Below are 25,039 nucleotides of genomic sequence, written 5' to 3' on the forward strand. Positions count from 1 at the left end.
TCTAACCTAGTGCCTGACGTTAAAAAACGTTCCCCAAGTTTATAAGTGTGAATTATCAGCATAAACATGAATAAAATGTCCAAATAAAGCAATCGATTTAGCCCATAAAAGTGCCTACCAGTTTTATAGCCCATATTAAGCCCTTTATTCTGTTTGAGACTAAGAAAATGGCTTACCGGTCCCCATGAGGGGAAATGACAGCCTTCCAGCATTACACAGTCTTGTTAGAAATATGGCTAGTCATACCTTAAGCAGAAAAGTCTGCTGTTTCCCCCAACTGAAGTTACTTCATCTCAACAGTCCTATGTGGAAACAGCAATCGATTTTAGTTACTGTCTGCTAAAATCATCTTCCTCTCACAAACAGAAATCTTCATCTTTTTCTGTTTCAGAGTAAATAGTACATACCAGCACTACAACTAAACACCACATACTCTTAACCATCTCCGTGGAGATGTTGCCTGTGCAACGGCAAAGAGAATGACTGGGGTGGGCGGAGCCTAGGAGGGACTATATGGCCAGCTTTGCTGGGACTCTTTGCCAATTCCTGTTGGGGAAGAGATATTCCCACAAGTAAGGATGACGCCGTGGACCGGACACATAGCCCAGACATATGAAGAATACGGGCGATTGTTGTCACATGTACCACACAGCCAGTACTTGCCAGATATTCCTGCAGCTCCTTTAATGTTGCTGTAGGCCTCTTGGCAGCCTCCCAGACCAGTTTTCTTCTCGTCTTTTCATCAATTTTGGAGGGACATCCAGTTCTTGGTAATGTCACTGTTGCACCATATTTTCTTCACTTGATGATGACTGTCTTCACTGTGTTCCATGGTATATCTAATGCCTTAGAAATTCTTTTGTACCCTTCTCCTGACTGATACCTTTTAACAATGAGATCCCTCTGATGCTTTAGAAGCTCTCTGCGGACCATGGCTTTTGCTGTAGGATGCGACTAAGAAAATGTCAGGAAAGACCTACTAGAACAGCTGAACTTTATTTGGGGTTAATCAGAGGCATTTTAAATGATGACAGGTGTGTACTGACTCCTATTTAACATGATTTTGAATGCGATTGATCAATTCTAAACACAGCTACATCCCCAGTTATAAAAGGGTGTTCACAGTTATGCAACCATATTATTTTAGTTTTTTAGTTTTATTTCCCTTTACCTAAAAGATTTCAGTTTGTTTTTCAATTGAGTTGTACAGTTTATAGGTCACATTAAAGGTGGAAAAAGTTCTGAAATGATTTATCTTTGTCTCATTTTTTTACATCACAGAAATCTGACATTTAAACAGGGGTGTGTAGACTTTTTATATCCACTGTGTGTGTGTGTGTATATATATATATATATATATATATATATATATATATATATACACATACATACATACAGGTAGCCCTCAGTTTACGCCAGGGTTAGGTTCCAGAAGGAATGGTTGTAAATCGAAACCGTTGTAAATTGAAACCCAGTTTATAATGTAAGTCAATGGGAAGTGAGGGAGTTAGGTTCCAGGCCCCTCTCAAAATTGTCATAAGTAACACCTAATACATTATTTTTAAAGCTTTGAAATTAAGACTTTAAATGCTAAACAGCATTATAAACCTAATCAAATAATCACACAACACAGAATATATAATTAAACTAAGTTAAATGAACAAAAACATTTGCTAAAAAGCATTATAAACCTAATAAAATAATCACACAACACAGACTTCACTTGCATTTTTCTGCAAACAGTTCTTTCTATGCATTCCAATCGGGACTGATTTATAGACAGGAAGATCTTGTTCCTTTGAAATCTGCTCGATAGCTCAGGTCTGGTTAAACTGATTATTTTCTGCTTGCTTGGCTTTGCTGCAACACAAGCGGACAGCTCCACCTACTGACTATTTTAATTAATGCACTGCTTCTCAATGCTTTTCAATAGCAGTCACATGACTGGAAAAAAAGGTTGTTATTCTGAAACGGTGTAAATTGAACCGTTGTAAACCGAGGGCCACATATATATATATATATATATATATATATATATATACACACACATATACATACAACATATACACTTTGGAGCCCTTTCTACTCAAATAAAATAAATATTTCAGTTTACAAAAGCTTACACTATATAGATTGTAATTTGCTGTTAACAGTTAAACTTATTTGATAAATATTAATCTACTAAAGAAAACCACTTACCTTCGTAAAGTCAATACTAAATCCTCCTTGACAGAATCCTTGCCCTTCGGCATCAATTTTTGCTTTAAAAAAAAAAAAGTAGGTTAGATAAATGAAAAATACAATTTCTTTAACAAAATAGTAGGAACATAGTGTGGCGTGCCTCTCACAGTATTACTCAGTCAGTTCTTTGGTTACTATAATATTTCACAAGCAGTACTGGCTAGGGTTCATTATTTTTCTTTTATAACTTTAATGAATACACTCATGTTCAATAGAGGTCTGACTTATTTGAGCTAATTTATTGATATTCAGAAAAAAATGGAATACATACAATTAGATCTACATGGAGCATATTCGACAATGGTAGATCCATCCTGTAAATAACATGTTCCAACCGGCTCTTTTTCTTGTTTTTTTTCAGTTCTCCAGTGATATAAAGGAGCACATGCCTACAAAAAATAAGGAAACTTTTGGATGTGTCAAGTTAAAGGGATACTAAACCCAGCATTTTTCTTTCATGATTCAGATAGAGCATGCAATTTTAAGAAACTTTCTATTTTACTCCTAATATTGTGTTGCAATTCCACACCCTCCCCCTGTGCTACAAGTAATTATTTCCTAAATATTTCAAACATATTTTACAGTTCCACGTTGGACATCACTTCACCTTGCCAATTATCAACATTTTGGATTCTATAACTTTATTGTTCAATAACAAATTCTATTTGAAGGGAAGAAGATAAAATGTTTCATAGTTGTCTTTTATACAATCTTGCAATTGAACAAGCCATAAATGTATTTTTTTTCACAATTAAAAAAAAAATCTGCATTTCACATAAGGGCGACAACCCATTCTGACAGTGTATTTTTAAGTTCTTCCACACACACTTGGCATAAAAATAAACACCAAACAAAAACTTCCTTTATAACAACATTACACAAAACATAATTTTTCTTTAACATAATCTAGTTTTTCTGTTTATTTGGATACTTGTAGCTTTTTTGTTGTTGTTGTTTTATTAAAGGACCACTCAATGCAGTAGAATTACATAATTAACAATGGCATAATAAAAAGACAATAATTTAACACCTACTCTGAATTTCAAATAAGTAGTATACATTTTTTCTGACAAATGTATTTTTTCTCCCATTTTCTGGTCCCCTGTATCATGTGACAGACATCAGCCAATCACAGACTAGTATACGTATACCCTGTGAGCTTGTGCACATGTTCAGTAGGATCTTGTTCCCCAGAAAACAAAATTTATGCTTACCTGATAAATTTATTTCTCTTGTGGTGTATCCAGTCCACGGATTCATCCATTACTTGTGGGATATTCTCCTTCCCAACAGGAAGTTGCAAGAGGACACCCAAAGCAGAGCTGTCTATATAGCTCCTCCCCTAACTGCCACCCCCAGTCATTCGACCGAAGACAAGCAAGAAAAAAGGAGAAACTATAGGGTGCAGTGGTGACTCTAGTTTAAAATAAAAAACACCTGCCTAAAAATGACAGGGCGGGCCGTGGACTGGATACACCACAAGAGAAATAAATTTATCAGGTAAGCATAAATTTTGTTTTCTCTTGTAAAGGTGTATCCAGTCCACGGGTTCATCCATTACTTGTGGGATACAAATACCAAAGCTTTAGGACACGGATGAAGGGAGGGACAAGGCAGGCCCTTAAACGGAAGGCACCACTGCCTGTAAGACCTTTCTCCCAAAAATAGCCTCCGAGGAAGCAAAAGTATCAAATTTGTAGAATTTAGAAAAAGTATGAAGCGAAGACCAAGTCGCCGCCTTACAAATCTGTTCAACAGAGGCCTCATTTTTAAAAGCCCATGTGGAAGCTACCGCTCTAGTGGAATGAGCTGTGATTCTTTCAGGAGGCTGCTGGCCAGCAATCTCATAAGCTAAACGTATTATACTTCTTAGCCAAAAAGATAGAGAAGTTGCCAAAGCCTTTTGGCCTCTCCTCTGTCCAGAGTAGACAACAAACAAAGCAGATGTTTGACAAAAATCCTTCGTAGCTTGTAAATAAAACTTTAAAGCACGAACCACATCAAGATTGTGTAAAAGACGTTCCTTCTTTGAGGAAGGATTAGGACATAATGAAGGAACAACAATCTCCTGATTGATGTTCTTATTAGATACTACCTTAGGAAGAAACCCAGGTTTAGTACGCAAAACTACCTTATCTGCATGGAAAATCAGATAAGGGGAATCGCACTGTAAAGCAGATAACTCTGAAACTCTTCGAGCCGAGGAGATAGCTACTAGAAACAGAACTTTCCAAGATAAAAGTTTAATATCTATGGAATGCAGAGGTTCAAACGGAACCCCTTGAAGAACCTTAAGAACTAAATTTAAACTCCATGGCGGAGCAACAGGTTTAAACACAGGCTTAATTCTAACTAAAGCCTGACAAAACGCCTGAATGTCTTGAACCTCAGCCAGACGTTTGTGCAAAAGAATAGACAGAGCAGAAATCTGTCCCTTTAAGGAACTAGCAGACAATCCTTTCTCCAATCCCTCCTGGAGAAAAGATAATATTCTAGGAATCCTGACTTTACTCCATGAGTAACCCTTGGATTCACACCAATGAAGATATTTACACCATATCTTATGATAGATTTTCCTGGTGACAGGCTCTCGAGCCTGAATTAAGGTATCAATGACCGACTCGGAAAAACCACGCTTTGATAGAATCAAGCGTTCAATCTCCAAGCAGTCAGACACAGAGAAATTAGATTTGGATGTTTGAAAGGACCTTGAAGTAGAAGGTCCTGTCTCAGCGGCAGAGTCCATGGTGGAAAGGATGACATGTCCACCAGATCTGCGTACCAAGTCCTGCGTGGCCATGCAGGAGCTATCAAAATCACCAAAGCTCTCTCCTGCTTGATCTTGGCAATCAGACGAGGGAGCAGAGGAAACGGTGGAAACACATAAGCCAGGCTGAAGGACCAGGGCGCTGCTAGAGCATCTATCAGCGCTGCCTTGGGATCTCTGGACCTGGACCCGTAACAAGGAAGCTTGGCGTTCTGACGAGACGCCATGAGATCCAATTCTGGTTTGCCCTATAGATGAATCAACTGGGCAAATACCTCCAGATGGAGTTCCCACTCCCCCGGATGAAAAGTCTGCCGACTTAAAAAATCCGCCTCCCAGTTCTCTACTCCTGGGATATGGATAGCTGAGAGATGGCAAGAGTGAACCTCTGCCCATAGAATTATCTTTGAAACCTCCAACATCGCCAGGGGGCTCTTTGTACCCCCCTGATGGTTGATATAGGCTACAGTCGTGATGTTGTCTGACTGAAATCTGATGAACCTGACCGCAGCTAGCCGAGGCCAAGCCTGAAGCGCATTGAATATCGCTCTTAGTTCCAGAATGTTTATCGAAAGGAGGGCTTCCTCCTGAGTCCACGAACCCTGAGCCTTCAGGGAGTTCCAGACTGCACCCCAGAAGGCTGGCATCTGTCATCACTATAGTCCATTCTGGCCTGCGGAAGCTCATTCCCCTGGACAGATGGACCCGAGATAGCCACCAGGGAAGAGAATCTCTGGTCTCTTGATCCAGATTTAGCAGAGGGGACAAATCTGTGTAATCCCCATTCCACTGATTAAGCATGCAAAGTTGCAGTGGTCTGAGATGTAGATGGGCAAACGGAACTATGTCCATTGCCGCTACCATTAAGCCGATTACTTCCATACACTGAGCCACTGACGGCTGAGAAGTGGAATAAAGAGCACGGCAGGAAGTTAGAAGCTTTGACAACCTGACCTCTGTCAGAAAAATCTTCATTTCTACTGAATCTATCAGAGTTCCTAGGAAGGAAACTCTTGTGAGAGGGGAGAGAGAACTCTTTTCGTCGTTCACCTTCCACCCGTGAGACCCTTAGAAAGGCCAGAACAATATCCGTATGGGACTTGGCGATTTGAAAAGTCGACGCCTGTATCAGAATGTTGTCTAGGTAAGGGGCCACCGCTATGCCCCGTGGCCTTAGAACCCCAGTAGGGACCCTAGAACCTTTGTAAAGATTCTTGGTGCCGTGGCTAACCCGAAGGGAAGAGCCACAAACTGGTAATGCCTGTCTAGGAAGGCAAACCTGAGAAACCGATGATGATCTCGGTGTATCGGAATGTGGAGATAAGCATCCTTTAAGTCCACGGTAGTCATATATTGACCCTCCTGGATCATAGGTAGGATGGTTCGAATAGTCTCCATCTTGAAGGATGGGACCCTGAGAAATTTGTTTAGGATCTTGAGATCCAAGATTGGTCTGAAAGTTCCCTCTTTTTTGGGAACTATAAACAGATTTGAATAGAATCCTTGCCCCCTTTCCTCCCTTGGAACTGGGTGGATCACTCCCATGACCAGAAGGTCTTGAACACAACGTAAGAATGCCTCTCTCTTTATCTGGTTTGCAGATAATTGTGAGAGATGAAATCTCCCTTTTAGAGATGAGGCTTTGAAATCCAGAAGATATCCCTGGGAAACAATCTCCAGAGCCCAGGGATCCTGGACGTCTCTTGCCCAAGCCTGGGCGAAGAGAGAAAGTCTGCCCCCGACTAGATCCGGTCCCGGATCGGGGGCTACTCCTTCATGCTGTCTTAGAGGCAGCAGCAGGTTTTTTGGCCTGCTTTCCCTTGCTCCAAGCCTGGTTAGGTCTCCAGACTGGCTTGGACTGGGCAAAATTTCCTTCTTGTTTTGCAGTAGAGGAAGTTGAAGCTACGCCACTCTTGAAGTTCCGAAAGGAACGAAAATTAGTCTGTTTGGTCCTTAATTTGTTGGACCTATCCTGGGGAAGGGCGTGGCCTTTCCCTCCAATAATATCAGAAATTATCTCCTTCAGTCCAGGCCAGAATAGGGTCTGTCTCTTGAAGGGAATGTTGAGAAGCTTAGACTTTGAAGTAACGTCAGCTGACCAGGATTTAAGCCATAGCGCCCTACGCGCCTGAATGGCAAAACCTGAATTCTTAGCCGTTAGCTTAGTTAAATGAAAAACGGCATCAGAAATAAATGAATTGGCTAACTTAAGAGCTTTAAGCCTGTCTAGGATATCATCCAACGGGGTCTCCACCTGAAGAGCCTCTTCAAGAGACTCGAACCAGAAAGTCGCTGCAGCAGTGACTGGGGCAATGCATGCAAGAGGCTGGAGAATAAAATCTTGTTATATAAAGATTTTTTTAAGGAAACCCTCTAAATTTTTATCCATTGGATCTAGGAAAGCACAACTGTCCTCGACGGGGATAGTTGTACGCTTAGCTAGGGTAGATACTGCTCCCTCCACCTTAGGGACCGTCTGCCACGAGTCCCGTGTAGCGGCATCTATGGGAAACATCCTTTTAAACGCAGGAGGGGGAGAGAATGGTACACCTGGTCTATCCCATTCCTTCGTAATAATTTATGAAAACCTCTTAGGGATTGGAAAAACATCAGTGTAAACAGGCACTGCAAAGTATTTGTCCATTTTACACAATTTCTCTGGGACTACAATGGTGTCACAGTCGTCCAGAGTTGCTAAAACCTCCTTGAGCAACAAGCGGAGGTGTTCAAGCTTAAATTTAAATGCTGTCATTTCAGAGTCAGACTGGAGTAACGCCTTCCCTGAATCAGAAATGTCACCCACAGATAGAAGCTCTCCTGCTTTGGCTTCTGTACATTGTGAGGGTATATCAGACATATCTACTAAAGCGTCAGAAAGCTCTGTATTTGTTCTAGCCCCAGAGCTGTCTCGCTTTCCTTGTAACCCTGGCAATTTGGACAATACCTCTGTGAGGGTATGATTCATAACTGCCGCCATGTCTTGTAAGGTAAATGCATTGGACGCGCCAGATGTACTTGGTGGGAGATATAGGTTCTAACACATTGGGAGAGCTAGGTGGTTTAACCTCCTTTTGTCAGTCTGAGAAACCTCTGGTGATAAATCCTTAAAACCCATAATATGGTCTTTATAACTTATAGAAAGGTCAGTGCATTTGGCACACATTCTAAGAGGGGGTTCCACAAAGGCTTCTAAACATAATGAACAAGGAGTTTCCTCTATGTCAGACATGTTTAACAGACTAGTAATGAGACCAGCAAGATTGGAAAACACTTTAATAAATGTGAAAAAGCAATTAAATAAAAACGCTACTGTGCCTTTAAGAGAAAAAAACTACCTCATAAACTGCAAAACAGTGATAAAAAGTAGTAAACTCTACGAAATTTTTACAGTGTGTATAAGAGACTAAAGCAGCATTGCACCCACTTGCAAATGGATGATTAACCCCTTAGGCCCCAAAACGGATTAGAAAAACGGAAAAAACCGTTAAAAAACAGTCAAACACACTGCCACAGCTCTGCTGTGGCCCTACCTGCCCTTAAACACGATTTTTTGCAGGAAAAACACCCTCTATAGAGGTCCTAGATGCCAGAGGACTCCTTTAGGGAAGCTGTATGTCTCAGTCTGAAGATCAACTGCGCATAAAGTGTGCGAAAATAGGCCCCTCCCACCATGCACTGAATGTCAGAGGGCCTTTTTTAGGAGTGATCTAACAAGCCATGTGGAAAACTAGGCCCCAAAATAAAGATTTATCACCCTCAGAGAAAAAACGTTTTTACTATAAAACATGCAAACGTTTTTACACTAAGTAATATGAGTAGTAACATGAATATTACCCTTTTTTGCAAGCATGATCCCAGTTGCTGTTAAATCACTGTATCAGGCTTACCTCAAATATACCAGGCACTGTCAGCATTTTCTATACCTTATCTCTCTAGAAAAATTTTTACTGAACATACCTCAAAGCAGGCAATCTGCAGACCGTCCCCCCAACTGAAGTTTTCTTTCCATACTCTTCAGTTATGTGTGAGAACAGCAATGGACCTTAGTTACAAACCGCTAAGATCATCAAACCTACAGGCAGAATTCTTCTTCCAGTTTCTGCCTGAGAGTAAAAACAGTACAACGCCGGTACCGTTTAAAAATAACAAACATTTGATTGAAGGTAAAAAACTACACTAATTCACCACATCTCTCTTGATACTTCCTTTCTTGTCGAGAGCTGCAAGAGAATGACTGGGGGTGGCAGTTAGGGGAGGAGCTATATAGACAGCTCTGCTGTGGGTGTCCTCTTGCAGCTGTTGGGAAGGAGAAAATCCCACAAGTAATGGATGAACCTGTGGACTGGATACACCTTTACAAGAGAAAGTGTGGATATAAAAAGACTGCAAAATTTGATATTGGAAGTAAACTGGAAAGTGTCTTAAAACTGCATGCTCTATCTGAATCATAAAAGTTTATTTTGAGTTGTGTGTCCCTTTAAGTGAGAAATGAGCATATATTAGTCTTGATATAAAAAAAATACAACACAACGCTAGTGCCTGCTGCTGAGTGATCGTTATTATGACAATCACATGACATCTATAATGACATGAAACCCCTTTTATGAAGGGTGTCATGATATATTTATATGGTGAGGGAGTGAAAAAGACTTTAGAATTGTCAGAATCGACAAAAATGGTAATAATAATGAGACATTTCTCATTGCTATGACAATCCCCTGGCATCCAGATGGCCAGAGGACCACTAAAATGAAAGAGCATATTCCTAGTTCCATAAGAAAACATATGAAATGTTTAACCTCTTGCAAACTCAAAGTTAAAGGGACATAAAACCCCAAAAATTGAACACTTGAGGTGAGCCAATGACAAGACACATATGTGCAGACACCAATCACTAGCTAGCTCCCACTACAGCATTGCAGCTCCTGAACCTACCTAGGTATGCTTGTCAATAAAGGATACCAAGAGAATTAAGCAACTTAGAAGTAAATTGGAAAGCTGTTTAAAAATTGCATGCTCAATCTGAATCATGAAAGTTTAATTTTCACTTTACTGTCCCTTGAAGAAATTCATATTGGTAATATTGGCTATTACTGTCAATGACCACTAGATGGTAAGGTTGTGTTTATAAAGCACTTGCATCACTCAAAAGGCAACAGAATAAACCCCTAAAATGCCCAGCGTATTTTAAATACACTGTGAGTAAGATAGAGAAGATAATTGGGCAACAGGAAGTGAGGAGCATATAAGTTTTATTGGGTGTAATAGTGTGTAAGTGGCTTCTGGAGGTAAAAACTGGGCACAGGAGCTGTAGGAGACACCAACTGCTCATCCCTGCGCTAGTGAGACATTGGAACCCAAACTTTTTTTCCTTAAACTAACACTAAACCCAATTTCTTCTTTCATGATTTAGTTAGACTAGAGCATACAATTTTAAGCAACTTTCTAATTTACTCTTTATCAATTGTCTTTGTTCTCTTGGTATCTTTATTTGAAAAAGCAGGAATAAAAGCCTAGGAGCCGCCCCATTTTAGCTTCAGCACCTGGGTAGTGCTTGCTGATTAGTGGCTAAATGTAGTCACCAATCAGCAAGCGCTATCCAGGGTGCTGAACAAAAAATGGGCCGGCTCCTAACCTTTCATTCCTGCTTTTTCAAATAAAGATACCAAGAGAACAAAGACAATTGATAATAGGAGTAAATTAGAAAGTTGCTTAAAATTGCATGCACTATCTAAATAATTTTTAGTATCCCTTTAATGGTTCAGATAGAGCAATTATAAACAACATCTCAATGTACTTCTATTACCTAATTTGCTTAGTTGTCTTGGTATCCTTTGTTGAAAATAATACTTAGGTAGCCTCAGTAGCTGGGAGCTAGCTGCTGATTGGTGGCTGCACAGAAATGCCTCGTCATTGGCTTATTGATGAGTTCAGCTAGCTCCCAGTAATGCATAGGTGCTCCTTCAATAAAGGATACTAAGAGAAGAAAACAAAATTCGTTATAGAAGTAAATTGGACGGCTGTTTAAAACTCTATACTCTGATTCATGAAGTAAACATTTTGTGCATCATGTTCCTTTAACCTAAGCACTACTTGACTTGGTTTCGTTTCTGGCAATCCATTCATATAAAAAGGGGGGGGGGGGGGAGTTACATTACACTATTAACAAATATAAAAATTGTTACATGAAAATCAGCATAATCAGTTATTTAAAAAAGAAAGACACCTACCAGAATTTTATTCTGCTTAGCTCTTACAGATGCTCCAAACCACTGATTAGACTTAAATTCTATGGGATCGTTTTCAGCAAAATCACGGTTTCCTGAAATAAGTGAGAAATTAAAACAAAAACATGTGTTACATTTCACATTTGCCCACTTGTACAAAGTTAAGTTATGTCTTGACAAAATGCGTCACCAAAAATCACTCTAAAGCTCTTAGAACAGATACAGGCATAAATACATACACAGATGGATACATTCATACAGATGGATAAGTGTTCCCATAATTTTTTACTCTTGGATATTCTGTACGTACTTTCAGAACTCAAAATTAAACTTCCATGAACGAGAGCACGCGCGCGAGAGAGAGAAAGCATGTTCGAGAGAGAGAAAATCATTATAATAAACATATTTATAATTACCTTAAAAATAATAAAAAAAAAAAAGACATAAGAAGCTTCACGCGTTTGCATTCAGGATAAACATTACACTATGGCTGATATAGCTAAAAATGCATGTAACGTGGTAAATGTCATTCATTTAGACCACTGGTTTGCAAACCTCTCCTCAGGCTTTCCTAACAGGCCACATTTTGAGGATATCTGAACTAGAGCACAGGTGAAATAATGGTTATTTACCTGCTCTCATCCAAGGTAATCCTGAAAACCTGGCCTGTTAGGGAGGCGTGAGGAGAGGTTCGAAAACCAGTGATTTAGATTGCAATGTTGATAAATTAGGTATATTGCAGCATCAATGTAACCAAAGTTATCAAGACATTGCTGCAAGGTAAAATAGTCTCTTTCAAAAAGTATAAATATGTATAGGATATGTCCCATTAATGTAAAACTGGGATCTAAAATGTCATAAAAAAATAAATGTATATATAAGAGAGTGTGTATGGCTGAAAAACATTTGAGGATTTAAAATAAAAAATATACAGGTGGCCCTCATTTTACAACGGTTCAATTTACATCGTTTCAGAATAACAACCTTTTTTTCCAGTCATGTGACTGCTATTGAAAAGCATTGAGAAGTAGGCATTTATTAAAATAGCCAGTAGGTGGAGCTGTCCGCTTGTGTTGCAGCAAAGCCAAGCAAGCTGAAATTAATAAGTCTAACCAGACCTAAGCTATCGAGCAGGTTTTAAAGGAACAAGATCTTCCTGTCTATAACTCAGTCCAGATTGGAATGCATAGAAAGAACCGTTTGCAGAAAAGTGCAAGTGAAGTCTGTGTTGTGTGATTATTTTATTAGGTTTATAATGCTGTTTAGCAAATGTTTTTGTTCATTTAACTTAGTCTAATTATATATTCTGTGTTGTGTGATTATTTTATTAGGTTTATAATGCTGCCTAGCATTTAAAGTCTTCATTTCAAAGCTTTTAAAATAATGTATTAGGTGTTACTTATGACAATTTTGAGAGGGCCTGGAACCTCTCTCTCTCACTTCCCATTGACTTACATTATAAACTGGGTTTCAATTTACAACGGTTTCAATTTACAACCATTCCTTCTGGAACCTAACCCCGGCGTAAACTGAGGGCTACCTGTATAATATATACATATTAGTGGTATTTGAAATAAACATCTGCATTTTTCAAATTCCATTAGAAACATTTTTAAAATATACTTGTGTCCATAACATTAAACAGACATAGTTTTGCAAATTGAAGTATATTGCAAAAATGCTTCTCATATGAATTTCAAATAATACAACACCCTTTTTAGTGTGGGGTCAATAAATTTATATCAAACATAGGGAGTCAGCAAGAACTAGGAAAGGTGGTTATATATAAATGATTTAATAAATAACAGCTACGAGTAAAATAATAGGAACTACAGCACTCTGGTTTCCTGGGTTTGTTAAACCCTTTTTTATGAGTTTAATGTTTAAAGTAATTCTGTATTTTTTATCCTGTGTAAAACCTTTATGAGGGAGCTGTTTTGTATCAGTTTTGCATGAACAACCATGATAGGTAAAGCATTATTTGCAGTAGCTGTGTGTGGGCATACTAGGTAGTGAAGATGTGATTATTAGGGACATATAAATATATATTTAGCTATTAAATATACCAGTTAAATAAATTATTACAAAGTAACTAAGCTGAATCAGTACAAAACCACCTTAAAGGGACACTAAACACCTGCTTAAGATTTTCTGAACTGTTTCTGAGGAATCAAAATAAACTAATACACTGAACACACAGATAAATATTTCCTTGGATATTGCAGAGATCTCTCTGAATAACAGTGAGTTAAAAAAAAAACGGCTGCTAGACTCCCGCCTCCCCTCCTCCCCCCTCCCCTCTGCCACTGAACATCGGCTGGTGATTGCTTCTTTCAGTTGTAAACAGTGAGTGAAACAAAGACTGTGGAGATCTGTTCAGGGTACATACCATGTTGAAAACATGTTTTATAAAATAAGAAGCAGTTACTGTATTACACATATAAAATTAAACTTTGTCAATGCTCATTTACTGTAATGCATTGCAGTATATGAGGACAATTTGGCTGCCTTCAATAAGTTACATCAGTGAGAGAAGAGACAGCTGTGCACACGTGTCATGTGACTGCAGTGCCTGTGTGGAACACACGTTACAAGATGGCACCATAGATAGGAAAATACAAGCTGTGGATAAGCATAGAAAATATGAAGAGTCTTCTTGAAGAGCTTGTAGTAAGATGAATATACAGAATTGAGAACAGTGTATTAGTTTATTTTGATTCCTCAGAAACAGTTTAGAAAATTTTAAGCAGGTGTTTAGTGTCCCTTTAAAGGGACACTAAACCCAAAAAATTTTTCTTTCATGATTAAGATGAGCAGGGGTATCAAACTTAAAGGGACACTGAACCCAAAAATTTTCTTTTGTAATTCAGAAAGAGCATGCAATTTTAAGCAAATTTCTAATTTACTCCTATTATCAATTTTTCTTCGTTCTCTTGCTATCTTTATTTGAAAAAGGCATCTAAGCTTTTTTTCGGTTCAGTATTCTGGACAGCACTTTTTTATTAGTTTATGAATTTATCCACCAATCAGCAATGACAACCCAGGTTGTTCACCAAAAATGGGCCGGCATCTAAACTTTCATTTTTGCATTTCAAATAAAGATACCAAGAGAATGAAGAAAATTTTATAATGGGAGTAAATTAGAAAGTTGCTTAAAATTTCATGCTCAATCTGAATCACAAAAGAAAAATTTTGGTTACAGTGTCCCTTTAATTGAGTCACAGGCCATTTTCCATACAAGTACAACTCACGTGGGCCGCACACTACCTACATATCTTGTCATTGCTAAACACAGTAGTAGCGTTTGCTATGACCATATACATTTCAAAAGATTGTGTTCTGTAACTCCTAATTAACATACTCTGGCTTGATGAAACGTGCTCTAATACTTTTAAGAAGGTGACACACACGCTCCATCGGGTTGCTCTACCACAAAGTCTGTGCTATTTTTTTCTATAGCAGCCCTGTACCGGGCGCACTCACAGTTTAGCATACGCACAGTATAACATTTCCTCTGTATTATAAATAGTGGATCACAATGCTGTCGGCATAGCGACCCACTGTTTATATAGTGATAGACATATAACTGTTGTATATAATATAAAATAAATACATATAAAGTATATATTTATCAAATATAAAGTATGTGATTATAGTTAAAGAGAAAATGATGGAAAGGAATGGACAGAAATGATGCGTGAAATCAGTGCTGCCATAGTAATGAACACATATAAAGAAGGGCTGCTTATGTCAAATAAATAATTATGCACTTATCTGTGTTTGCCTTTTTCTTTTTAATAACAATGTTACTCGTTAAAGACTGAGGGGTTTTAACGTATGCGCATCCCTCACAGTAAGCATATTATAATAAAATTAGGTTGAGGGCCGCATGAGGACCAGTTTGACACCCCTGATATAGAGAATGCAATTTTAAGCAATTTTCTAATTTCCTCCTATTATCAATTTTTCTTTGTTCTCTTTATTTGAAAAGCAAGAATGCAAGTTTGGGAGCCGGCCCATTTTTGGTTTAGCACCTGGGTTGCGCTTGTTGATTGGTGGCTAAATGTACCCACCAATCAGCAAGCTCTATCCAGGGTGCTGAACCAAAAATAGGACGGCTCCTTAGATTAAATTCCTGCTTTTTCAAGTAAAGATAGCAAGAGAACAAAGAAAAAGTGATAGGAGTAAATTAGAAAGTTGCTTAAAGGGATAGTATAGTAAAAAATAAACTTTCATGATTCAGATAGAGCATGCAATTTTAAGTAACTTTCTAATTTACTCCTATTATCAATTTTTCTTCGTTCTCTTGGTATCTTTATTTAAAAAAGCCGGAAAGTAAGCTTAGAAGCCGTCCCATTTTTGGTTCAGCTCCTGGGTAGCGCTTGCTGATTGGATAGCTACATTTAGACACAAGTCAGCAGACGCTACCCAAGTGGGCCGGCTTCTAAGCTTACATTCCAGCTTTTTAAAATAAAGATACCAAGAGAATGAAGAAAAATTGATAATAGGAGTAAATTAGAAAACATAAATTATGCTTGCCTGATAATTTTCTTTTCTTCTGATGGAGAGAGTCCACAGCTGCATTCATTACTTTTGGGAAATAAGAACCTGGCCACCAGGAGGAGGAAAAGACACCGCAGCCAAAGGCTTAAATACTCCTCCCACTCCCCTCATCCCCCAGTCATTCAGCCAAGGAACAAGGACCAGTAGAAGAAATATCAGGTGAAAGGTACCAAAAGAATAAATAAGGACGCCCCACAAATAAATTACAGGTGGGGAGCTGTGGACTCTTTCCATCAGAAGAAAAGAAAAATTATCAGGTAAGCATAATTTATGTTTTTCTTCTTAAATGGAAAGAGTCCACAGCTGCATTCATTACTTTTGGGAAAACAATACCCAAGTTATAGAGGACACTGAATGCCAAGACGGGAGGGTACAATAGGCGGCCCATACTGAAGGCACCAGGCCTGAACCCCTACCCAACAAAAAAACCTGAAAAGGAAAGGCCCCAAGGACAATGAGACCGCAAAGTGTACTCAACTGACCCAACAGTCCTCCAGGAGACACCGTCTCCCAACAGTCGGTCCCTCACCACTTTCCCCACACTAATAAAGGGGACACCAGCCTAAACTTTCAAGGGGACAAGGCAAAGGAGAACCGAAGGAAACCAAAAGGTCACCACAATCCATAAAAGGAAACCTCTAATAGTGAGCCCAGCTCACAAAGACCCAAATGGGCCCAAACAGAGAAAAGGAGGCTACGCCTAGACCAAACAGAACCTGGGATAAGACCGGGCATAGAGACAGAGAAAGTCTTCCCTCCAATATCATGCAAGCACTGAAAGACAACTAAAGAGTCCTCACAGCGTCTGAGCATAGAATACAAAAGTATCCAACCACAAAAAAATGTGTAACAGACCCAGACAAAAAACCCTGAGCCAAGAACACAGAGTCAACATCAGGACGACACAGAGTGCAAAAAGCAACCCACAGACAAAGGGCACGCTCTAGGCAACCTAAGCTGCCAGACCTACACACAGGTCTCCAAAAGGGGAACACAGAACCTTAATCGAGGCCTCCCGAGAAAGAGAGGTTACACCAAGAGCTAGAAGGTGTAATCCTGGACCCTCTGCCTGTAAGCTAGCAACTATGCCCACCTAGATCCTGAAAATGACAACATCTCTCAGAACCCACGCCCAGCCGGACCAACCCAGCATTAGCGCATCCGAAACCGGGGAACAAAAGAACCCCGAAATCAGCTCAAGAACGAGCGGAAGAATAACCACAGCCACCCCCACAGAGCACGGGTACAACCCGACTCCTAAAACAGACGACAAGGCCGTAGACCCAAAGAATCTAGCAAAAAGGCCCAACAAGTCCCAACTTGGAGCCAGCAAGACTCCAGATGGAATGTAACAACCCAGAGAGACACCCCTCTCCGATAAGTTAACCCACAGTTCCAATCTCCTAAATCCAGGAGAAGCCCCAAAAAAGGAACTACATCTCCATAAGAAGGAGAATAACCCCTTAAGAAAAGGGATGGAGCCAGAAGGGCAACATCTGTCCTCAAGGCACGAAGCCACCGGCTAAAGGAGAGATCAATCCCCAACACAGATGTCCTTGGAAAGGACCCCCTAAAAGAAGCTTGTTAACATACATCCCCTGTGTAAGGGATGCAGCAGAGACACTGCAAACCCATTCACCTGCAGAGCAGTGAATCCAAGGGTTACCCTAGCAAGCTGTCCTAGGGAATCCAACCTTAAGGCGCATCAAGCCTAATGAGTAACAGACACTCAGAAAACCTGGCCAACCAAGACCAGGTCAGGTAGATTGAGTAAAGGACATAGCTCAAGTTCCCAGTACTGGGGAACCCCAAACCAGCCCTTAGACCTAAGATTCCAGTAACCACCCATAACTGGGTCCACAATGGAAAACGCAGAGCGAAGTCTCAGCAACCGGAAGCCTCAGGGAGAAAACAGGTCCAGGCACCCAATTGTTCAATCAAATAATACCCGAGAATTGAACACTCAGTCTGACAAAAAAAAACAGACACAAGGGATATGAATGCAATATCCGGATCAATCCAGATAATGAGAAGAACTCGTAAGTTCCGACCGAAGGAAGGAACCACCCCTTTCTAAAGTCCTACCCTCTAAGGAGCAAGGTGATTAAAAGTCGTATTACGATCCTAGAGCCCCTAGACTTCTCAAACAGCCTCAGGACAACAAAGCAAGGGATACCTCGAGGTCAAAACCTCTCGAGCAGGGCTAGTCTCCACATCACCTCCATACAAACAGAGGAATACAGGGAGAAAAGGTGCAATGCCTTCCCAGCTCCGAGGAACCCCGAGCTAAGCCCAATGTCCCCACAGGGATCAACCATCTCCCGGAGGGAACCCAGGTCCCTAAAAGGAGACCTAACTCACCCGGAGGCAACGGAAGAAGACCAAGAAGGTCTTATAACTCAGCTAGACAGTACACAGTCAAGGTTTCAAACTGCAAACCTTCCATATGCTAGTCAGCTATTCACACTACTAGCTGTTGATGGACCAAGTCTAAAAAGGACAAATCCAGAGCCTCAAAAAAGAATGCCAAACCGCTCAAACAGCGGTAAGAGTGCGCTAAGCCCTCCAACCCACCACTGCATGGGGGAGGAAACTCTAGGGTCCGATAGTACCAGGCGTAAGAGAGAGTGACGCAGCGGAAACTCCCCTGACCCAGTCATCTATGATTGAAGGCTATAAAGACTGAAACAATTAGAGAACATATTAACTCCATAGAAAATTCAGAAAAGGAACGTAATAAAGATCTTCCTGTGGCAAAACATTTTAGGATGTGTTGTAACAATAATCTTAAAAACTTTAATTTCACAGTAATAACCAAATTAAATGATAAAAAGAGAGGAGGTAACCCATCTTTTGCCCTCCTACAAAAAGAGGCTAAATGGATTTTTGAACTCCAAACCCTAAAACCAAAAGGGTTAAATTTGGATTTCAATCTAAACTGTTTTCTAAAAACAAACTCTTCTAAAGCATACAATCTGCTAATTGGGTATTAACTGATCAACTAATTTCATTTTTCTCTGACAAGAAGAAGCTCAGAAATAATATATACGATATCATTTATTTATTAAAAAGTTATGTACAAATTAGTAAACTATAGAATTTTATTAGAAATTGTACAAAAAAACAAAAATACCCTTTTTTCCTACATAAAGAATATATAGCAAAAAGGAATTTTTAAATATCTTATTGTTTTAATTTTTTAAAATGTATTTTATATGAATTCACATTTCTAAATCTTGTTACAATGCACTAATATTTTGGTGTTACACAAAAAATAGACAATTTACAATCATCTTTAATTGCCCAAAATAATAAACGGATAAAATAATAATTGAACATATTAGATATATGAAGAAAGGGCATATTAGGTTATAACAGGAGGACAATTAAGTGAAGTCAAAACCATTGCCAAAAGAAAAATGTTTGAATTGTTATTGCCATATTTAAAAAACACTGTATGATATGGCTTGAAATGACATCCTATCAAAGAAAAGCAAGGGCTATTTAAACACACAGGAAACGAAGGAGATTATGCTTGACAAAGGCTGAAGTGTTTTCAGCGGAAACGCGTTGCAAATCTCCTAGTCGAAATCCCGGATCAGAAGAAAGGATCAGCTGTAGAGCCCTCAATCCACTGCCGAAAAAAGACACTACCCCAACAAAGAACCAATCACCGCCTTATCCGGAGAAGGCGCGAAGTCTGGGGAGCACAGCGGTCAAGACGCTGAGAGACACGGCTCCAGGATCAGCTGCGGATAGCTCATACGGAGGAAATATCATCAAACAGGTACATTTTGAACTAAGTGCACTTATAGGATTGCTTACTCTCCTCAAAAACGGTTGGATTTACAACTAGAGAAATTACGGACTATCCCAGTCTCATCTACATTAACTTTGGTGACCACGCTTTTAAATATAAGGAATAAAAGCAGAAAGCCCTTGTTACCACCACGTTCAGGATTTGTATGTTGTAAGCTGCTATCTATCATATAATTAGATAACTTGAGTCCTTGTTGAAACAATTGTGATATTGTTAAAACTATTGTGATATTGCAAGTAAAATTTGACACTATCTCAAAAATTCTACACAGTGAATGATACGGGCTTGAATGAGTTTTTATGTTTCAAATAAGTTTATCATTTTACCAGTACATGATATAGCGACAATTTTATTAGGTTGGCCAACCATGGATATTATTTTGGGCATTAATATTTTTATTAGAAAAACCATTACTACAACGTTCCTTTAATAAAAAAAAAATTATACATTATTTTCGTTAGTTGAATTTGCCCATCTAGTAAATATTACTGAACTATGTTTTTAAACTATATTGTATAAATATAATAAAAAAACTTTTTATTTATACTCATATACCTCTGCTCTCTATTTTTGGTGGGTATTTGCCTTATCTGGCGCTTTAGATTTTAAACCACCCCCTTCTTGTTTCCTTAAGTATTGTGGATTTTGGAGGAAAATCCCTAAAATCTAAAAGCTATAATACCCTCTGCCTATGCGCAGTCTGTATAAATCCCTTTTTTGCAAACAATCCTTCCCGCACCATGGACCCACAGGTCCTCTTGAATGCTTAGTTGAAACATGTAAAACAAATAATAACCTAAGCACTTGGCGTCTCGACCGGACCAGCCAAGCAGAACAGCGCCACGTGTCTGAACAGCCACAAGACAGAACAAACCCAACAGGACCAGCCTGCTCCCAGGGTCCTAACCGGCAAACTGCATAAATCCTTCCTCAGAGTTTAAGAAAGGAAAACAAACATTTTAAACATAGGACTAACATGTCCAAAACAACTTCCGAAGAAGTAACAAAGAGTATCGACCCCAGAAGGTTCCCGAAGGAAACAAACAAAATAAAAAAACATCCTATTGGATAAAAAGAAAATATAAGGCAACCCGGAGGTTAACGCCCAAGAAGAAACAGGCCTACCCGCAGGACCAACCAAACGGAGCCCTGATCTTCCATAAACTGGGAAAGATCTCAATAAAATAACAATCAGGAGATTACATCATCCCCAAATGTCTAATGAGGTGCACCATTCGAATTAGCAGACTGAAAATTCCCATATCCGATAAGGATAGGGTCATTTAATAACTGAAAAACCATGTCTGAGTAATACGCGAAGGCGTGCAATTCTGTAACGAAAGGCACAACACTCAGGGACAGTTAAACCCGCAGGGAACTGTAGAGGCCCTCCCCAAAGCGGGAGACCTGGGACAATAGGGCATGAGCACAATAGCAAATAAACGTCTGGACTCTGCAGACGAATAATCGCCAAAAATACATGGAAGCAAAAACATGCTGCAACCTCCGGGGGGAGGGGGAAACACGCCGCCCTGCATGGAGGAATAATCATAAACTGGGTTACCCGCATGTGTAGAAGTATGGAGCAGTATAGAACTCGCCTCTCGGAGGACGGGACCCCCAGAGGCGGATGGCTCAGCTGTCCCTTGATTCCCCCAGCCCGAGGAACAAGATGCTCTCATACGGCATACAGAACATAACCGGTTGACATGTGTCAACGAGGCCAATCCGGATTCGTCACCGGACGCAGAATCTAAATCTGAAATTAAAACAGTCTCAGAATCCTCCATAACTGAATCCAAAATTACTGGATAGAGGATATGCAATTATGGACTAAAGAAGTAAAACTAAATGACACCCGACACCCACAATGGCTGGGGCATTCACCACCTCCTATGAACCAGACCCCTGAGGACAAGAATTTCTCCTTTGCCACACGGTCAGGATTGCGGAAATGGAAGATAGAACGTAATTACGCCCGGCCACGAACCGTACGGTCCAAAAAAGCGGCGCGCCCAACCATAAGGTCGCGTCACTTCCAGAGGCCTTAATGTTCCAAACCATGAGCCCAACTAACACCACACATAAGCAGGTTGAATCACATAACAAAAATGATTTAAAAAAACCCTGTTCAATAACCACCCTCAGGAGATATTAACCCTTGATTCCAAGATACTAAAGGAGACTCACTGAGACCCTTATGTTAAGTGGTAGCCTTTCGGGAAAACATCTGAATTACAGTACATTCACAAAGAAAGTAAAATGAAACGATCTTACCGGAATCTACGCCGTGTAACAGGAACACGGCCCTTCAAGTGTGACGGATAGTAGCATCGCCTCCGCCATGGACTTGAGAGAAGAAAGCAGGCAGCGGAGCAAAGTTAGACAAAGCCGATTGCTTGAGGTGCTGTTAATATGTGTCGGGATGGTTAGCAGAAAGACTCTCCCTGCATCTCCGGACTCTAACTTTCATCCAAGCCCTCACTGAGAGACTGATAGGATTACTTAAAACTCCTGTCCCATTGCTAAGAGTAGTACCCTCCATAAGAGACAAAACAAATTCTGACACTTCTCTGCCAACCTCCTGGGACGAAAGGCAAAGAATGACTGGGGGGATGAGTGGAGTGGAAGGAGTATTTAAGCCTTTGGCTGGGGTGTCTTTGCCTCCTCCTGGTGGCCAGGTTCTTATTTCCCAAAAGTAATGAATGCAGCTGTGGACTTTTTCATTTTAAGAAGAAACGTTTTTCTAAATTGCATGCTCTATCTGAATAATGAAAGTTTAATTTTGACTATAGTATCCCTTTAAATTTGCATGCTCTATCTGAATCAATAAAGAAAAAAAATGTGTGTTTAGTATACATTTAAAAGAAGAGAAGATTGCAGGCTACTCTTTCATTGACTGCACATGTGCAAACAGAGTTCATGCTGCATCTGTGTATTAGTTTGCAAAAGAAGTTAACAGGGTTTTTTCTTTTCACTGATTATCTTGCCCCCTAGAACAAAAACACAAAACAATATGCTCATTTGATAAAATAAAGATGCATTATTCATTGCAAAATTCTTCTCCGATATGAAGGTACATTATCATACAGCTTACAATTTATGTTTCATGTCCCCATAGGAGAAATAGGTCTTTTATTGAGGACCCATTTGCGGGTAAGAGCCGAAAATTCGCTATTATCATTACGCGGAATCATAAAGTAGCCTTTTTCGGCTAGAAAGAGTTGAAAAGCTGCGGCCCGTAGATTGTGATTGAAGCTTATGTGTTTAACCCACTCAAAGAAATTAAACACATATGTAAAGTACCGCTCAGGAACTGCAAAGACCCGCTGGACCAGAGTGGAAAATGTAGCTGACCTAATCAGCAGCACTAGTTTGGGTGACCAGAAGTTACCAGTGCTATGCGACTTCTGAGCAGTACTTTAACTATGTGTTGGGCTGATGCAAGTGTTAAAAATACATCTTCTAACAAATCAGAGCATTTTATTTGTTTATTATTATGACCCTGTAAATTATTGAATACTATAAAAGGGACTGTTAGTGTAAAAAAAAACTAAACAATAGTGTTAACTATTTTAACAGGAAGTGCATGTTTGTGCACTATTCACATTTAAAAAATAAAAAGTAACAACTTTTTAAATTAACTATTTAAGATGCAATAAAAATATGTGATGGTTTCATTTTTTTTGTCCCCTTTTTGTAGAATTTGAACAGTGTTATTTGTCTCTTCAAGGCACATTCTATTCTCTCCTTCTCAGATACCAAAAGTTATCACCACAAGGCAAGATCTAGTATTTTGTAGAAAATACTTATTATTCTCTTTATGCCAGTGAAAGGGTTAAACGTTTCACAATGAATAGTTAAGCAATGACAAAATGTCTTTGGTCCTCGAGAACTATTACCTCAGGCAATGACAGCATTAGACAGCTCACAATGTAAAAATGTCCTACCTGGAAGGTGTACAGTTTCTAACATGTAATACATTCCAAGCAAAGGTTAAGTTCTCTAGTTGTCTGTATTATAATGGGATTCACTCCATATACAAACTGAAATGAGGAAACACAAAATGTAGATAAAAAACAGATGCTAGAAGTCACCAAATTAGCCAAGTTCTGCTGTTTTAGAAAGGATAACTATGATTATAAATACACACATATCTATCTATATACATACATGTTTGCTACCGCTTACTGCACATGCACAAACTATGTCAGCGCATTCCACAGATGATCCTAAAACATGCGCTGATGTAGTTTGCGCATGCGCATTATCATCGATAGCAAAATCTGTTGGAGGATGTTTACTCCCTGCATTCCTCCTTTTTCTTGATACAGACTAACTGCGCCTGCGCACGCTCAGCTGAGCATGCAATATTAAACAACGTTCTAATTTACCGCTTATCAATTTTTTTGTTCTTTTGGTATCCTTTGTTGAAAAGCAGGGATGTAAGCTCAGGAGTGTGCACATGTCTGGAGCACTAAATGACAGTTTTGCAAAAATATTATCCATATGAAAGAGCACTAGATGGCAGCACTTTTTCCTGCCATGTAGTGCTCCAGACATCTACCTTAAAGGGACATTATTCACTCATTTTTTCTTTGCATAAATGTTTTGTAGATGATCTATTTATATAGCCCATAAAGTTTGTTTTTTTAAAAAATTTATAATTTTGCTTATTTTTAAAGAACATTGCTCTGATTTTCAGACTCCTAACCAAGCCCCAAAGTTTTATTTGAATACCGTCAGCTACCTTCTCCACCTTGCTCCTGTTTGTGTCAAGGGTCTTTTCCTATGCAAAAGAAGGGGGAGGGGGGAGTGTCTTATTTGCCACTTGCAGTGGGCTTTCCAACTACCTTTTCAACAGAGCTAAACTGAGAGCTTCTAAGTCAGTTTTTAAACAGTTTTATACTGGATTTTTATATCAGTATCTGTGCATCTTATTCTTTATAGTAGTGTCTATTACATGCAGTTATATGAAAATGAGTGTATACTGTCCCTTTAACATAGGAACTAAGCAAATGTGATTTTTTTTTTATTGAAAAAATTATGCAAAATACAATTTATAAATTGTATACTCTGAATAAAAAAAATTATATTTTTGGGGGGTTTCATATCCCTTTACTGTGAACTGCTGATGCAAAAGACCTTATACATTAAGGTATGCAGCCGGATATAGAACATTTTTAAGTGGTCAAAAGTGTTGAAATGAATAAATACAAAAATCAAAACTGTATTTCTTTATTCACACATTCCAGCACAACAACAACAACAACAACAAACAACAAACAACAACAGACAACAAATGTCAGCAATCATTTGATCTTCCTAAAATCAATACAGCTACTCACCATGAAAATCTTTTCAAAGCATATAGAGCATGAACATTATTTCTATACATATTTAGTTAATGCTGGAAATAGG

At 39.2% G+C, this 25,039-nt stretch overlaps 1 protein-coding gene across 1 annotated transcript in view; it reads right to left on the minus strand.

Moving 5' to 3' along the window:
- Positions 1–25,039, minus strand: part of ITGAV (integrin subunit alpha V) — a 242,984-nt gene that overhangs the window by 197,092 nt on the left and 20,853 nt on the right. The window contains exons 3-5 of the mRNA XM_053698539.1: positions 11,239–11,330; positions 2,513–2,630; positions 2,200–2,261 (exon numbers count right to left, since the gene is read on the minus strand). Of these exons, the coding sequence (XP_053554514.1) occupies positions 2,200–2,261; positions 2,513–2,630; positions 11,239–11,330 (272 nt within the window). The remainder of the gene's footprint in view (positions 1–2,199; positions 2,262–2,512; positions 2,631–11,238; positions 11,331–25,039) is intronic.

Source organism: Bombina bombina, chromosome 1 (assembly GCF_027579735.1).
Source record: "Bombina bombina isolate aBomBom1 chromosome 1, aBomBom1.pri, whole genome shotgun sequence".
Lineage (NCBI taxonomy): Eukaryota > Metazoa > Chordata > Amphibia > Anura > Bombinatoridae > Bombina > Bombina bombina.